General features: G+C 26.8%; 2 protein-coding genes across 2 annotated transcripts; both read left to right on the forward strand.

Moving 5' to 3' along the window:
* Positions 1-748: 748 nt before the first annotated feature.
* LOC145844738 (LIM/homeobox protein Lhx4-like) lies at positions 749-9366 on the forward strand. Its single transcript, XM_082952160.1, is given in 5 exon segments — positions 749-843; positions 2659-2757; positions 3133-3394; positions 8820-8987; positions 9276-9366. Coding segments are annotated over 4 exon segments (609 nt in total). The 5' UTR covers positions 749-843; positions 2659-2669.
* Positions 9174-12615, forward strand: LOC145844739 (uncharacterized). The gene is made up of 6 exons (XM_082952161.1): positions 9174-9408; positions 9699-9889; positions 10617-10667; positions 11468-11597; positions 11807-11962; positions 12195-12615. Exons 1-6 carry the CDS (start codon positions 9396-9398, stop codon positions 12575-12577), a joined length of 924 nt encoding a protein of 307 aa, XP_082808287.1. The 5' UTR covers positions 9174-9395; the 3' UTR covers positions 12578-12615.
* The last annotated feature ends 5400 nt before the right edge of the window (positions 12616-18015 follow it).

Genomic DNA, 18015 nt, shown 5'->3' on the forward strand with positions numbered 1-18015 from the left:
ATAAAAAATTACATTACTTTTAAAATCTTTAGTTGCTATTTATTTTTATTTATGATTTTTAAACATGAGAAATGTAACTAAGATTTTTAATTTAAATTGTTTGTTTTAATTTCCGAAGAAATTTTTTGCTTAATATCTTCTAATAAACACTGTAAATCAATCATCATTATTAAACTCATTTAAATACTAAACGACTACAGACGTAACTTATAACAAAACAGTTTTTAAACTTGATGTATTTAAATAAAACTAACGGAGATTTTTTAATGTGTACAAATATTGTAGCGTAATTAAAAATACTATAGGTCTGTATACCTTGTATCGTAGTTCTCGAAATTTGTTTTTATAAAGTATCAAGCATCAAACTAAACAAGTAAACATAAAGATATATCAATTAGTTAACAAAATAAGAAGATTTTAAGAAAATAAATATTACAAACATTTATAGTTCTTTGTTTTTATAAATACTGATTTCTGTTGATTTTCTTATAGATAGTGACTATTTAAATTTCATAGTAAAAAAAAAATTAAGTGAAACATTTTTGCAAGTTTTAATTATTGATAAGTTACGTGTTTTGTTTAGCTCAAACTTTTAAAATTTCTTCTATATAAAAAGTCTCTAAAAGCTTAAATGATTTTTGTTATAGATGTTCAATTTTTTACTGAATTTTATGTCAATTTTATATCAAATCAAGTTAAATTGTAACATAAAATAACTTATGATGCTTAATTTTAGATAAAACATTTTTTCACTAAAAAGAATCAAATCTAAGAAACTTAAACACAGACCAAAATACAATTTTTCTTTTTATATCAAATTGAGAGATCATTTCATAGTTTCAAGTAAGTATAAATATAACTACACCTAGTCTGTTTTCAGAAGCAATATATTTGTAAGTTGGTAAAGTAAGCAAAAAATTAAAACAAAGCTTTTATCGGTTATTATTTATTATATACTATTACAAAAGTAGAGAATAATCGTAAAAATTATTTTCTTTGTATAAATTTTATAAAGAATTCTAATGTTATTATATTAAATAGTATTTGACATATGTTATAAGCAAAAATGAAAAACAGCTTTTGAATATGTGCTTAAGTATGATTAAAGCTCTTGAGTCGGTACTATGAAAAGTTTGTTGATTGTTAACAACAAACTTAAAGTACTTTTGTTTTCAATACTACATCAGTTTTAAACTAAAAGTTTAAACCACAAATGTGGGAATATAAAAAAAAGAACTACCCTATGTATATTAAGTTTTCTTAAAAAGTTTTAATTCAAACAGTACTTAGTTTTATTGCTTTGTTTTATCTAAAAAAAAAAACATTTTTATACACTTAAAGAAGAAAAACTTAAAACAAAATAAAAAAGGTTTAACTAAAAATAGTTGTTGTTCGTAGTCGAAATAGTGGCTAGTTTTCCTTTTGAAGTTTGAATATGTTTTAAAGTTTAATACTTTGAACCGCGAGGCTCTTTTATCAGACAAATTTTAATTGTTTAATATTATGCATTATGTTAATTTTAAAATCAAAATTTTTTTGTTTCAGATTTAACTAAAAAAAAAGATAATTGTAATAAAACAATTAACTGATGAAAATTTCATTTATAAAAATTAAAACAATAACAAGCAAAATGAACAAGAGAATATTAAACAAAAAAAACTCGATATAATTATGTACAGATTGTTCTTTATCTCCAAATGTACTAGTAACATGAAACTAAATGCCCTTTTTAAACGAAAAAAGTCTATTGATATATCATAAAACATATTTCGACTTTTAAGAATTTATTTTGAGTCAAAATTGTCAAAAATTAAAACGACCTAGTTTGTTTGTTTTAGCTATTCAATCAACATTTGCTTTATTATTTGCAACCTGGAAATATATCTTGTTGCAATAAAAACAAGAAAACAGTTGTATTGCGTCGAAAATATAATAATACACGTTTAAAATTCGTTTTATTATTTAAATTGGAATTAGGATCAAAATAAAAACAATACAAAAGTTTTTTTGTTTTAGTTACTTAACATTGTTTGCTTTTTTAACCGAATATGAAAATGTATAGAGTTTCAAATTTTTTTGAAAACAAGAAAACGATATGTTGTATTTAAAACGGTTTTTGTATTATATAAAAGTTTTTATGGGAAACATCCGTCAAACGTGATCTCTGTCAAGGTAATTCCCCTTTTTGATAATCGTCTCACGTGACCTTTCGTTGAACTTTTCAGTTTACAACATTGTCTTGTCGCTGAAATGTCAAAACTCCTTTAATTTTTTATTTTGCAGTTCAAGTTTAAACGGTGCACAGTATCCTTATACGGCTTATAAATATACGAGCTTGTATTTAAATTTACAAGCTCTAATATTTTAGCCTTTGCTATAGAAAATATCTCTTTAAGTTTTTTTTTTCGACATTTATTAAACATTGTGCAAAATGCTTTTTTTATTATAAAATCATAACAAAAGCGTGTAATTAGTAGGTGACCGAGTCTAAAAAACGAGTTCTATAAATAAAACTGATAACTGCATTGACATTGATTGATTTCTGTCAAAGGAGAAAAGTCATTTTTGTATCTGATTTTCGCCATTTTGTATCTTTTAATGATTTCGCCATTTTGTATCTGATTTTCTTGTAATTTTTAACTTCATTTATTTTTTCAGTACAATGTAATATGGTAGTTTCAACCTTCAAAATATCAACAACTCAGTCCCTCAGTCATATAAAGAGAGAGGCAAAAATGGAGGAACATTGTTTAAAAAGTAAGATTTTTTTCTTACTTTTAGTAAACCAACATCTGTTTATGCTAAGAAAAAAACGCTAAGTTTTATTAACGTTAAAGTTCATTTTTAGATTTTTTTCTACTGCAATTGATGTGAATAATTTTTTTTTGTGGCTTGTAAACGTTTTGTAAATAATGATAAATCAATTGCTAACACTTTATAATCATTTTGAATTTTTTCTCATGTAGCTTTTCCGTGAGATTTGATTTTTTAAAGTTTAAATAATTAGTTTAAAATCTTAAAAGGCCAAATTTCTCATAACTTTATTTATTATTATTATTTTTTTAAATTGCTAAATAGGTTTGTAAATATTTTAGTTCTAGTTTTAGGAATAAACAATGATTTGTTTAACAGTGCAAGAAAAAATGTGTTTATCACTCTGCGCAAAAAACTCACCTTCAAACCAATCAGCTACAACTGTAGAGCGGCAATATCCAAACAGCTGCCTTCCTTACTGCGCAGGATGCAATAAGCCAATCAGAGAGCGGTATTTTATGAAAATAGACCAATCAGATTGGCACGAGAGATGTGTGGTGTGTTGTGTGTGCGAGCAAGTATTAGTGGACGAGTGTTACGTCAGAAAAGGAAACATTTATTGTCATCATCACTACATCAGGTAATAACAAGTATAAATTGTTATAATAAAATTACAAGCCTTTACTTAACTTTTAAAGTAGTAAAAACTCTTCTAGATCTTTTTTACATATTTGTTAGATAAATGCCTAAATTTTGTACCGCTACCGCAAAAATTTTGGATGTTTTATTAAGAAATATATAAATTAAGCTCGAAAAATTAGTACCACTTCTTACATTACGAAACTAAAGAATTATTAGATATTAATTCAGTTAGATTTTATTTAAAATTAGTTAAAAATATAGCATAAGTTAAAAACTATATTGTTATTTAAAACTAGTGATGTACCGAACTCACTATCCGGGTCCGGATACGGCCGGATATTGCCATTTTTGTCTGATATCCGGATCCGGCCGGATCTTGATATGAAAAAAAAAGTCCGGATCCGGTTCCGGCCGAATTTTAATTTTTAAAAAAAGTCCGGATCCGGTTCCGGCCGGATTCTAATTTGAAAAAAAGTCCGGATCCGGTTCCAGCCGGATCCTAAGAGAGATCCGGCCGATTCGGATCTAGTTAGTAAAAAAGAGCATACAATACAGAAAAGTATTTTTTCAAAAACAAACCCTTTGTAAATTAAAAGGTGTCATTTTCGTCAGTTAAAATTAAACACCTACCGTGATTGGCTCATTTTGAACACGTGACTAATTTACATTTGTTTACATTTAAACTAGGAAATAAACTTTTCAGAAATGCAACTCTTTACCTATGTTGTAAAATTAAAAACTTTACTACCAAATTGTTAGGCTACTAGTTTTAAGATTTTTTGAAAAACTCAGGCTAGTTTTTTTTAGATTTTGAATTAGTTTGAGCTGATCCAGTTTTCAGCATTTTGTGATTTTCTAGTTAATTTTATTCAAGAACTTGATTTTAATTGATTTTAGATTGGTAAGGCTATAGGGGGGTCCTCCTTGATTTTTACAAGTTGATCTTATTTAATAGATTTTAATCTTAGCTACCAGATATTGTTTCTGTGATGTACTTTATCTTTCTATCAATTTTCCTTATACTAAATTTAAAGTTATTCATAGTTTTTTTTTTATCACAAAAGCTTTTATAGAAACGAAACTTTGAAACTAAAAATGTAAGATCTACTTTTTATGTGAAAACTAGTGATGTACCGGACTCACTATCCGGGTCCGGACCCGGCCGAATATTGCCATTTTTGTCAGATATCCGGATCCGGCCGGATCTTGATATGAAAAAAAAGTCCGGATCCGGTTCCGGCCGGATTTTAATTTGATAAAAAATTCCGGATCCGGGTCCGGCCGGATCTTAATCTGAAAAAAAAGTTCGGATCCGGGTCCGGTACATCTTTATTTAAAACTGATCGAGAATTTTATATGTGTATTAATATCAATAATATTGAATAAATATAAAATTGTAATAAAAACTTCAATATTTACTAAGAAAAAAGTATTTAAAGTAGTTTTAACAATTAAAAAAATACTACAAGTTTAAACAAATTTTAAAATTCAAAACTTAATCACCTCAGCACATTAAATTTTAAAGTATATGTTGGATTTAATAAATTAAGAGAAAAAAACATCTCTATTTTCATGTTCAAAGTTAAATGTCAGCTCATTAGTTATCGACAACCTTTGAAACTTTGATGTATTAGATAAAATATTTACAAGCGGAGATTAAAACTTGATTATCTGGTAAACTTTAAAGTGGTTTTTAACTCAATTAGGAATGATTGATAAGTTCCGGAAATTCATTTTACTATGCTTAGTTATCTGTAAACTATAAAATAGATGTTAAAAAACTTTAATTTTTAGTTGGTTGTTGTTTTTTCTTTATAAAACTAAAGAACATTCAACCAAGCAGTTTTTATTTTATTTTAGACCATGCTTTTATTGAATCAATACAATATTAAGTTTCAAACAAGCTACGAATAATGTTACATCTTAAACAACAAATTTATGCCAATTTCAACTATGAGTATTATTATTATTATTATCATACAATTTCGCATTCTAAATTTCGCATTTCGTTTGTCGCATTAGAGGCTAAATTTAATTTCTCTGTTCGATTTGTTCGATTGGCCACTGCAAAAATAAACTCAACAAAAATATTTTTTTGGCATGTTAATGGTCAAATTGATTGTTCAGAGGTGACAAACAGTAGCTTGAAGTGAAAAATAAAAATCGAAATTCGATCGTAGAAATTTTCTTAACTGTTTTTAGCAAGTAGCAAGCAAGGAAAACTTTATTTAGCACGGAAATATTTTATAAACTTTTTTTATTGTTTTTATGTTATTCACTCTACCGACATAGTTTTTTAACAATAAAATTTTATGAACATTAAAGAGAAAGTATGATTTATTTGCAAAGAAAAAAAAAAATACAATTTTTTAGAATATTTTTTCAAGTTAGTATCGACTTAGTTTTATGCTAATAATGTCAAAAAAGTTTAAAATTGTTTAAATGAGTATATAAGAATTATTGTTATATAATTTTTGTGGGGTCTTTGTTATGCTCAGGTGTTTAATTGAAAATTTGTTTCGGAAAGTCCTTTAGTCTGTATTTGCTTAACAGCTTGTTACAGGAAATAAAACTGGTTCACACCTTACAACTAAAACTAAAAGATTATTCCAACAGATTAGTTAATAACTTATAATTAAAACAAGTCTAATTAATTTAGATTTCTGGGTCCAGCCGGAAATTGTAAGCAGGTGTAAATCAGTTGTTAATAAAATGCTTACTTGATTAACTTTATATTGCGATTTAGTTTGTATTTTAAGTTTTTGTTTGCAAGTTAGCATCTGTTTATTATTTTATATTTTAGTTTAAGTAGTATACATATTGAACATAAAGAATTAAAACAATTAAAAAAGATTTACTACTTGTTTCAATATTAAAAATAGTTTAATAAAAATGTATAATAATTAAGCTCGAAGTTATGATTTGAATTATTGTTTAATGTTACGGTTAAACAAATCAAAATTTGTTGACTAAACTCCACTTAGTCTCATTTTTTAAATTGTTTAACTACAACTTTAGTTTAAATAAAATTTAATGGAATTAATCTAATTTAATTTTGTATATCTATAAAGACTGGATTAATCAAATTGTAGGGACGTTTATGCAAATAAAATCTAAGCAAAGAAGGAGCTACCTATTTTACTATAATTTTTAAACCGAAAAACTTGTACACTGAAGTTACCAGTCAATAATTCATAGAGCGTATCAACGGTCAACATTTAGTTATAACATTTTTATTGAAATTAAAGTGCAGCTGTTAGTGTAAACTTCACTAAGGCTTTCTACTATACAGTTTGTATTTATACCTGAATATATTTTCAACTCTTGAGTTTTTAGTAGACTTACAACCGAGTGTAAACAAACATTAGTGCGTGCTAAGTGGTGTTTAGCCGATAAAAAAAAGTTTCTCGCGACTTGCAGAGATATTTTAAGACTAACACACAAACCTAGAGCTGTTTAATAATTTAGTGCTTTTAGTATAAGGTCGTTTTTGCGCAAGAATAAAATATAAACGTGTTTAAAAGTCGACGCCTGTGAGTCATTTATTTTTAATTATTAATTTCTTAAGTTTTTACAAACTTATTGTGTATAGAAGGTCAGTGTATTTATATATTTTAGACATGATACTGAAAATTAGTAATAAATAAAATTTTTAAGGACATCTTTTTTTTGTTTTTTTTTTTTCAAATTTCACCAAGTAAATTTATTGGTATTTTTTAGTTTAGGCTTCTAAACTCTTATTAATTTACTTTAACTTAATAAAATTTGTGCTTTTTTTTCATAAACACTTGTGGCAAATTTAAACTTTATTTAATGTTTAGTTTACCATGCTTGTTAAGATATCCATGTGTGCTAAAATCAAAAATGGTTTGTTGTTGGTGCTTAAAATAACAACAAACGATTTGTAATAAAAAAACTTAAGGCACGATAAGTTACTTAAAACTATTGACATCTTGCTTTAAATACAAATTTCTATGTTGCGTTCCAAAAACAAACAAGGAAGTTTAAACTAGCTTGTAAAAAATTTTTTAGTAATAAAATCAAAAAAAAAAAAATCATCGAGACACTTTGGCGAATGTAGTTTAATGTCGAATTTATTTTTGGTGGGAAAAATTTGACGCTTTGATGTGAACTTGGCCACTGAGTACTGAAATAATCGCACCTGCATTTTCACATGAAACTTGAAAGTGAGGGCATAGTGTGGACTTGCTGTTTGTATTGATAAATTCTCTCTTTGTCTATGAGAATTGGTTGTCTGGTTTGTCTGAGTTTATTACTCACACGTCTAAGAGGTTTAAAAGAAAAATTGAGAAAAATTAATTATTGTTTATATCATGTTGTAAATAACTCGAACTGCATAATCACAACATCATGTGCATTTTAAGTGCAACATATGAAATCAAACTTAAAACAAGCTTTGCTGTTTGGCTTGAATAAATAAAACTATAAACATTGAAACAGTTAACAACTCTACGGTACAATATGAATCAAATATAAACGTGAAAATATTTTCACAATCGAATTTAAATCTAATTTATTAAAATCTATATTCAGCTTCTCAGGTTTCGCACTAATTATTGCAGCAAATATTTAAGCAACTGAGTCATTTCTCTTCACTAAACTCACCAGCAGATGGGAGAATGTCACTTCTCACAGTGACGTCACGATGACAGAGTAAAGATTCATTGTGAAAAAGAAAAAGGTGTTGAGACGAAAAGAGCAGATAGACAGAAGTAAACGGGTGATGGGATGTTAGCTACCTTGTTACCGTGGCAACCCGGCTGTTGAAAAAAAACTCAGTGTTCTTTATCGCTGCCACTTTAAAATTGTAACCCAACTTGAAGCCTTGAGAGAATTTCTGCTGTTACTTTGCTTCGTGCCAAAGTCGAAACACTGAGGCGCGACGTGCCTCAAAAGCGTTTTCTCACCTTCATGCTGTTTCGTGACTTCACAATGCAGTTTTAACTATATTCTGTGACCTCGAAGCAGGTGCGTGTCAAGTTAGCGCGACGTGCCATAGAAGCGATTTCACTTACGATGTGCTGTTGTGACGTCATAGTTTCTCACACGGCAGCTTCGACGTCGCTTTCCGCTGTTGTCTGCACACGTTTGTCACAAAACAACCTGTAAATAACATTGTTTGCAAAAAACAACAAAAAGTTTTAACAGCTGACAGCCTTTTTGTTTGCCATATTGCGCAAGTCTTGTAAAAAAAATTGAAGATTACAGGTTGTTATTTGGTTGTCTTGAAATTAAATTGATCACTAGCTTAAAGCACGCAAATGAACATTCAATATTCGTATAAAAACCTTGTAGGAAAAAAAAAGTGGCATATTAACATTTGTCACACAGTTTTGTATGAAAAAAAAAGTTCAATTTTTTTATAAATTAATTATTAAAATTAAGTCTTCAATTTTTAACAGTTTAAAATTGTGCAAACGGTGCTGTCAGCCAATAGCCGCCAACTCCAAGGTTTTTTCCGGCCCCGTTCACGTTGAATGCTTCTCCTGCGAAATATGCAGCCGACTGATGAAGGTGGGTTAAAGATTTTATTAAAAATTTTCAGGAAATATCATAATATTTGTTGTGATGTTTATTGTAAGCAAAAAGTTTCTTAGATATATATAAGGCTGACTACATATTTTAATTTGCAACCTATATCAAGAACTTTGAAATTTTTAAACAACTTTGCTGTTTTTTTTTCAATCTCGAATGACTTTTATTTAGAAACTTTAACTTGGTTTTAGTAAATAGAAACTTAGAGAATAGTTCTCGAGCAAAGTTATATATGAACAAAATAAGTTTTGTATCGATGGTTTTTGATATTAAATCTTTAAGCTTTAAACAAAAATTTAATAAATTTTGAAACTAATAAAAAGCCAAGAGAGCAGTATTGCAAACGAGATGAAAATGGTGGCATTATTGTCTGCCTCTCATGCAATTTTGTATTTAACCAATCAAATTACGTGAATAAACAAATAGAAGCTGAATCCTCAACAATGTCCGGTGCAGGTTTATATCTTTTATAAAATCAGCATTAATTGATAATACAATTTCTTATAATAATTTTTAAATGTCTTTTTTTTTAAACATATTTGTCACGAAAGTTTTGAAATAATCTAAAACAACCTTTAAAAGGCTAGAATGAACAATAACTTAAATCTACATGATTTTTTTTTAAGTTTAAAATAAGTTCGTTATTTTATAAGTTTTCCAACATTTTACATTTTTTTTAATTTCCAACATAAGTAGTTTTATTGCCTTTTAAACAAAAGATTTGTTATACAATTCTCATCAAACAGAAACCTCATGCAACGTTCTCGGTGTGAGGTACAGAAACGTAGGTGAGGACACACATGGAGACATGTTCATCCACGGAGGAGAAGATCCAAGGAGTCAGGGAGGAGTGAAGCGACTAAGGACAATTCTTACCACTGCGCAACGTAGAAAGTTCAAATCGGCATTCCAAGTTTCCCAGAAGCCAACCAGAAAGGTCGGAAATTTTTGTCGAAGTTTTTGTTTTCTTTTACAAACAGACTCAATTAAAACGTTATAAATTTTCCTGTTTTTTTTTAATATAACTGATCAGTATGAAACTATTTCAAACGCTGTTTAAGTACTTTTTTATGAATTTTTGCTCTACTTTGCCTTTGTTCTATATGAGTATAATTTAGCCATGCCGACTATTAAAAATGTAATTAATTTAAAAAAAAAAACACTTTTATTTGTTACAAAAATTGATAAAATATCGAAATACTTACGACGTAAGTCAATTTTTAATTTATAAAATTATGAAAATGATCTCAACACAGTTCTCATACCTACACTTCAATAAGGAATTTTGGCATAATTTTGGCATTTTGAATTATGTTTTATTTTGGCATAATTTCAGCATATTTTTCAAGTTTTTAAAGCAATTTTAAGAACAATAAATTTTTAATAGTTGTTTTTGATATTAATTTAGTAAACTTAACTAAAATATATGTTGATGTTTCTAATACTAGAATTTTTTGTTTAATAATCATAAAAACTAATCGAAATCGATTACCAATCAAAACTTAACATTTACTGTAATTTTTTTTCGTGATTTAATTAGATTTAGGTAAGTTAGAAAATATAGCTAATTAAGTTTTATCTACTTTTTATTAGGTATATAATGGAATTCTAACGGGATAAATAAGCTTAAGGATAAAATGTTTTGATTATTTTAATTTTATTAGGCACGAGAAACTTTAGCAAACGAAACAGGTTTGAGTCCGAGGGTCGTTCAAGTTTGGTTTCAAAATCAGCGGGCAAAAGCTAGTTTGATGTTCACATATGAAAATAATTAGCTACCTAGATTTCTATAGTAAAACATCTATACTAAAATATCCTAAGTATTGTTTTAACTATTAGAGATTTTCTAAGGACTTAAGCATAAACACTAATAGTTAATTAGTAAGCACATTATGTTTATTTAAATTGAAAATAGTGATTTAAGTTTACTAAATCGATAAAATATTGCTGCAAAAAAATTACAAAAGTGTCAGAACTATATAGTTATATGGGAGACCTTCAAAATCAACCCGATCAAAATCCACCCAGTCAAATTCGAGAACCGCTTACCAATCGAGGATAAGAATTAGGGGTAACAGTGATAGTGAAAAAAAAACGAAATAAAATAACTGCAAAAAATATATAAAATAAATTTAAAAAAAAAAGGAAAAAAAAAGCCGGGTAGATTTTGAACGCGGGTTGATTTTGATAATAGTTATATATATGAGCTGTTTTTAACATAAATCTTATAATATATATAAAGTATTAAGTTTTTGTATAAACTTCATTTTCAACTGTAATTTTTTTTTGGTAGACTTAACAGTTTAATTACAATTTAAGTTTGTTTAGTACACAACAAGTTATTTTTAATTTTATTACAACCAATAAAATTGTTTGTTGTAAGCAGTGTTCGCAATATTAAAACATTGATTTTTGTCATGTAAAACATCAAATTGTTTTTGACAACTTACGAACTTAGTATTGTTATAAATAATTGTACAACTAAAGTTATTGTAATAAAACTCTTTGTGTATAGTTTAACCATTTTTTGTTTTTTAAGTACTTCGTTATCATAGTCTTTTATGTACAGATCAAAAAAATAGCACGAAAACAAGAAAATTCAGGGGACAAGGGTTTACCTAAAACAAGCAACACCGATTCAGACAGTGAGTAACTAACAAATGAATATAGTATATACAATGCAAGCATCTTCAGTTTATGAAAACTATTCTTTATTTTCAAGTTTATGAACTTATATTTATCAAGTTGTTTCTAAACGATAAATAGTTACGTTTATGCTGTGTTACGCAAAACCAAAATTATTTGTTTAAATCAATTTCTTGTCGGTATTTTAATACAAGACTCATAATTACAGATGAAACGATGAGCTTGTATTCAAGCGAATCGCTGCCAACAACTTCCCATTTGATCGCCACAGATACAACTTACATGTCTCCTACAAACGAGTTATTTCGTCAAAACAATAGTGCAACCGAAGACAAGCAAATTGACATGTTCAATACGATAAACAGTTAGTTATTCTGATAAAAAAGTATTAACTAGTTAAATAAGTTAAAAGATTATTTCCAACGCTTCAGTTTAAATGTCATACTTTTAAAATAAGCAAAATAAGTAAATATACATACTTAAAAAATAATTTAAAAATATAAAAAGTTTTGTTACGTACGTATTTTCTCTATTTAAATTAAGTTTTATAGATACTTAGTAGTAAATTTTGACAACTAACTAAATATTAATTTCAGATTCTCCTATAGACATGAGGAATTACGATATTTCTGCTCCTACTGTTAATGACATCACTTTACTAGAATTCCCTACATTTGAAACCGATGAGGACAAAATAGTCTTCTCAAATTCCGCACCAACTGGCAAACCGCATCACGAGTCAAACAAATGCAAAAACTCTGACTTTATAAACTCCTTTTCTCAAAACTTAGGCAAGGAATTGTGCTACAGCCAGGCACCAAGTTACAACTCCAACCAGAATGAGTTTCACGCGGATTTGACGGTTACGGACCCGTGTGAAGTCGTTGATGCAAAAAGCAAATGCAGCAAGCCGAGTTACAAAAACAATCCGATAGACAAATTGCTGTTTATGCAAAATAACTACTTCAGTCCATCGTAAAAAAACTATGAATTATACAGTACAAAAGTATGCTAGAAATATGCACATAATTCAAAACTGACTTTATTGATGCAGTATATTTTTTTTTACTACTTATAAACTATTAACACAGCATTAAATTTGTAGAAAGCCACTGCAAAAGTTATATAATTACAACTTTATTGTACATTAAACATTGATTGATATCAGCACCTAGCTTAACAACTTTTTTTTTTACTATTTATTTTAATGCTTGTAAGCTCAACTAACTAAATATTATAAGCTTTAATGCTTTTAAGTACTGTGAAATTATTAGTTCATACCACATAAGTCTATGTTTAGCTTCTTACTTCTAACTTTATGAAGCGTAAAGTTGTGTTAATTAAACATTCTGGTTAGAACTTCAAGATAACCATGTAAACAATAAAATCATTTTTAGCCACCTTAAGTTATAGTTTCTAAACAACAACATTTTGTAAAGCATAACAACGAATTCAGCTTTTCGTAAAATAAATAAAACTTTAGATTTTTTTTTAAATAGTGTTTAAAATATTTTAAACATAACTTATTATTAGTAAACATTTTTTTTGCATAAACTAAAAAGCAAGCTACTAAAAAAGACATGCTTTCTAAAGAAAGTCTTAATGTTTTATTTATAATTTATTCTAGGCATCATTAACAATCATATTTGAATGCTAAACGTATTTACAAATAAGTATAATGTTTGTATTTTATCGTATATGTTTTATTAGTGGTTTTTTATACATTTTTAACTTTATTCAACTATCATATATTTGATGTAAATTGCACTGCTCTTTTTACTGAATAGTTTTTTTTTTTTGCTTTTGTTAAATTTTATTAAATATAAAAATCTCTTAATCAAAAGTATGTTTTTTTTAATGTAAGTTATAAAGATTTTTAAGAATACATTTTAAAACACAAAGTTTTCTTAACACTACGTGTTTTTGGTAAGCAGCGCTAACTCAACGGGAAATTCAAACTAAATAAGTGCGAATTTGAAAAAAAGACTACTGTTCCTTTTTTTTTGTTATTTTTAAGTGTATATTAATAATCGCGTACCTGTTGAAGTAAACAAATACTGTAGTATTATAAAAAGTTAATGATGAGAGAAAATTTCTAAACTATAGTTTTTAGGTTAAGTAATGTTTTTAATTTTTAATTAGTTTTACTTGGCGATTTTTTCATTTGTTCTAATTGTACAGTTATCTCAAGTAATTTACTTGTAAAAACTATTTCAAAATTTTATAATTGTCTTGGTTTTTAATTTACTGTATCTTTTCAAGATTAATGTTTGAAACGAAGGTGATAAAACTGTTTGAATATTTTTTTCTATTTTTTAGACTTATTTATTCACGTTATCAGTTTTATAATAACAGACTTAATTTGCATTTTTACTTTTATGGGGCTATTAATTAGAATCTTAGGAAAATGATATTAAAAATAATTTTAAGCATAAGTCTTAACATAAAACAGATCTATCTAATTTTATGATTTCAAATCAGCTTGAACTGTTAATAAAAATAAAACTTTTATAATTTTAAGCGTTTTATTATAGGATAAATAATATAAAGGTTTTAAAGCAAATAACACCATGAAATATTGTAATCAAAAATATGGTTTTTCGGGATCTAAAATTTCATTAACTTATATTAGAACTTGCTTTTTAAACTGTTTTTTCTAAATGTTGAAAGCTAATTATAAAGAAATTTATGTTTTCAAGTTTTAAATGCTATGTATTATTAAAGTTGTAGAACTATATTCAGTGCATTCTAAAGGGTAAAACGGTTCTGATAGTTCAGTAACATTATTAAGTGAAATAGTATTTCTAGCTTTTTAAACAACAAAGATTTTGGTTTAACAACCTAGTTTACCAGTTTAGTCTCTTTTATAGTATTATTTTAATTAACTTAAATCATGTTACCTAAAACTAGTTTAAAAAAAAAATACTTTGAAGCGCATGTATATTACTTTTATAAGACTACATAGTTATGCATATTTAAAAAAACTAAAGTTTAGAATCTTTTAACAATGATGTTTAATCTATATGAACAACAACATGCAAAGGTTTACAAGCTAAATTAATAAAATTCGTACTTACTCATTTAACAATCAAATCAGCTTCATATCTACAAAGTAGTTTTGCTACTATTATTAAGTTGTTTATTTTTTAGATAAAACTAATGCCTTTAAATAAAACTTTTAACCTAAAAATATTTTTCATTTGTTTTTTTTTTATGTAAATGTATTTCGATTTTATCCGTTTTTATTCTTAATTCTATGTTTTTATGTTATGAATAACCTTAAATACAAATACTTCGTTTCCTTTTCACAAAATTAGAATATTAGACTTTCAAATCTTAGGAAGTAGCAAAATTAAAAAAAAAAGTCAACCAAAACTGTTTAAAATGTTGAGTGTTATAAATTTAAATGTTGTTTTTATGTTAGACTTACCAGTAGTTTAATATAGAGTAAAAACTAACAAACAACACTTTTGTTGAAAAATATATATTAGCACTTAGTTTTGTTAGTCATTGTTAAATAACTAAGTTCTGAAGCTTGTTTTACTGGAGTAATTAATAAAAAAACATAAGTACTTTATACAGGATTTTAAAGAAAAATGTTTTAGTAGTTGGTTTATTTTTATGCAGTACGTATAGTAAAACATAAGTAGTCTTTGATAAATTTTTAGTTTGCTTAGGTTTTATTACATGTGTCTTTTCTTCTTTTTACCATTGTATCCTTGTTTTTTGAGGTTCATTACTTAAAATAAAAAAAAATACAGTTTTATGAGTTTTATAATAAAACTTAGAAAAATAAAGCAACAATTGTTTTATAAATCAAAAATAATGCTGTAAATAGTGAAAAGAATATTTTTAAAGACTTTAGCTAAAAATTTTGATAGGTCCTTTTGATAAAATCTGAACTATGTTTTATTTAAAAATGTTTTGTTTTCTTGAAGTTATTATTTTGTTTTATTTACTAAAAGTAATTAAAAAAAAACAAATTGTAAAACTTTATTATTTTCAAAGTGACAAAAATTCTTTTAATGTAATTAAAAAGTATAATGACGAGAATAGCAATTAAAAAATTCAAAAGTGTGTATCTAACGGTTAGTATAATTTAACGTTTAAAACATTTTTATAGAAAAAGGATGCTATGTAGAAACTATAATTTTAGTTAAATAAATTTAAACTTTATATGATTGTCTTTAACTTAGATATGGTAAAATGCTTAAGGTAGATTTGTGTGGTTTTAAATTCTATCTTAGCAGTATCTTAAAAGCACTTAGCTTACTATATATAATCAATTATAACTACAAGCAATAAAACAAACATTAAAAAATACTTTTAAGCTAGGTAGGAACACCAACTAGTGTTTTACAGAAAAGAAGTAGTTACAGAAGTTTCTACAGTGGTTTAAAAAAATAGAGCTGCTTATATAGCTCATTGTTTAAGCTTTTTATACTGCATAAATAATAATAGTTTAAAAAATCTTCTCTCAATTCTTTTGTGTTGAAGTTCTGTATTAACACTACAGAGAGCTGTAGTAGTTATTTTGCATGAACAGTAACTCGGGTTTTTTTCGTAACTCGGCTTGCTGCAATTGCTTTCTGCATCAACTACTTCGCAATCATGGTTTGAGTGGGACAATCTATTGTAAATCGGTGCCTGGCTGTAACACAGTTTCTTGCCGAAGTTTTGTAAAAAGAAGCTGGCAAAGTTTGAATTTTTTAATTCGTTTGACCCCTGATGCGGTTTTCCAGTTGGTGCGGAATTTGAGCAGACCATTTTCTCCTCATCAGTTTCAAAGGTGGGGAATTTCATTAAATTTGTGTCATTCACAGTATGAGCAGAAAACTCATAACTCTTTATTTCAGTAGGAAAGTCTGAAGTTAATATTCGAAATTATTTGGTAAAAATCGTAGACTAATTATCATTAAAACTTAATTTTACTTTTAAAAAAGTAGTAAACCTTATTGAAAAAGCTACCTGATAATGTCATGCATTAAATCAAAATGATACATTTCACATTAAAAGTTGCTTGTTTTAGCTTGTTTATTTACTGCATTATATATTTTACATCTCAGTCCAATATCTAAACTCAAAAAGTATACAAAATCTTGTAACTTATTCTGGTAAACCTATACTCATTTATCAGAATAACCTACTGTTGATGGTATTGAAGATGTCAAGTTGTTTGTCATCATCATTATCATGTTTGATCTAAATTTCTCGTTTGTAGGAGACATGTAGGTTGTATATGTGGCGATCAAACGGGAAGTTGTTGGTAGCGAATGCCTCGAATACAATCTTATCGTTACATCTGTTATTATTGTGTTAAAATTATTTACAAGTAAAAATACTATTTTAAACAAAGCTTTTTGGTTTTCGGTATTAAACACAACATCTAGATATTTACCTACTAGAACAGATTAGTAAAACGCACTGTATAAATTTTTGGATTAGCAAACAGATAAAATAATGAAAATTGTTTATTAAAAAGAAAAACTAATTAGTTGTATAATATCTCTTTATTAGTTAAACACTCACTGTCATAATCGATTTTTTCTGTCTTTGATAAACCCTTTCCCCCGATCTCTCTTGTTTTCGTTGTATTTTCTTGATTTGTAAGTAAGAAACTATTGTAATTATTTAGTTTTAATTAGTACAAACTGTTCAAATTTGTATACAGATTGCAAATTGATTAAAAATAAACTAACAACATTTGTTACTAAAAATCTGAATTCGTCATAATTATATTTGCAAATAAACTTGCTCTTTTCATATCTGCTGTTTGTATACAACATCAACTATGAACCCTGTATAACTTAATGTTTAACATGACAAGAATTGGTGTTTTGGTAAGAAGAACATCATTTACTACAAATATAAAAAAAAATATGGGCTGAAATTAGTCCCTGTATACTAAAAAGGCTGAAATTACAATCAAACTGTTTAGTCTACGATACAAACACTATACTTAAAAGTAATTTTGTTAAAAAAAAGTCTAACCAATAACAATACCTATTATTATACTAGCTGATTTTAGTTTAATAGTTCAAATAAATTTTATATACAAATTATATAATTTAAATACACATAACATTTTTCCGCTAGATTGTTTCAAACTAGTCAAAAAAAATGTACAAAAATATAATAAGTTAGCGTTTAAAAGACTTAATACATGTTTAACAGCTAAAAAAGAAAAAAGAAATAAATCTAAAACTTTAAATTAATAAAAAACCTATTAGCTTGATGGTCTAAGTTATAAATTAAACTAAATTCAGCAAACTCACTTTTGCTCGTCGATTTTGAAACCAAACTTGAACGACCCTCGGACTCAAACCTGTTTTATTTGCTAAAGTTTCTCGTGCCTGAAATTTTTTTTTTAATTATTCAAAAATTTTACCCTTAAAGTTTTTATATTTCCCTTGTCTG

The sequence above is a fragment of the Thalia democratica genome, chromosome 9 (assembly GCF_965202585.1).
Source record: "Thalia democratica chromosome 9, ktThaDemo2.hap1.1, whole genome shotgun sequence".
Classification (NCBI taxonomy): domain Eukaryota; kingdom Metazoa; phylum Chordata; class Thaliacea; order Salpida; family Salpidae; genus Thalia; species Thalia democratica.

Excerpts from the sequence above, each read along its gene's own strand:
- LOC145844739 (XM_082952161.1), top strand. Across the intron at positions 10,668-11,467 it reads TGAGTCCGAGGGTCGTTCAA|TTTAACCATTTTTTGTTTTT; the intron begins GTTTGGTTTCAA and ends CTTTGTGTATAG. Across the intron at positions 11,963-12,194 it reads CATGTTCAATACGATAAACA|ATTCTCCTATAGACATGAGG; the intron begins GTTAGTTATTCT and ends TATTAATTTCAG.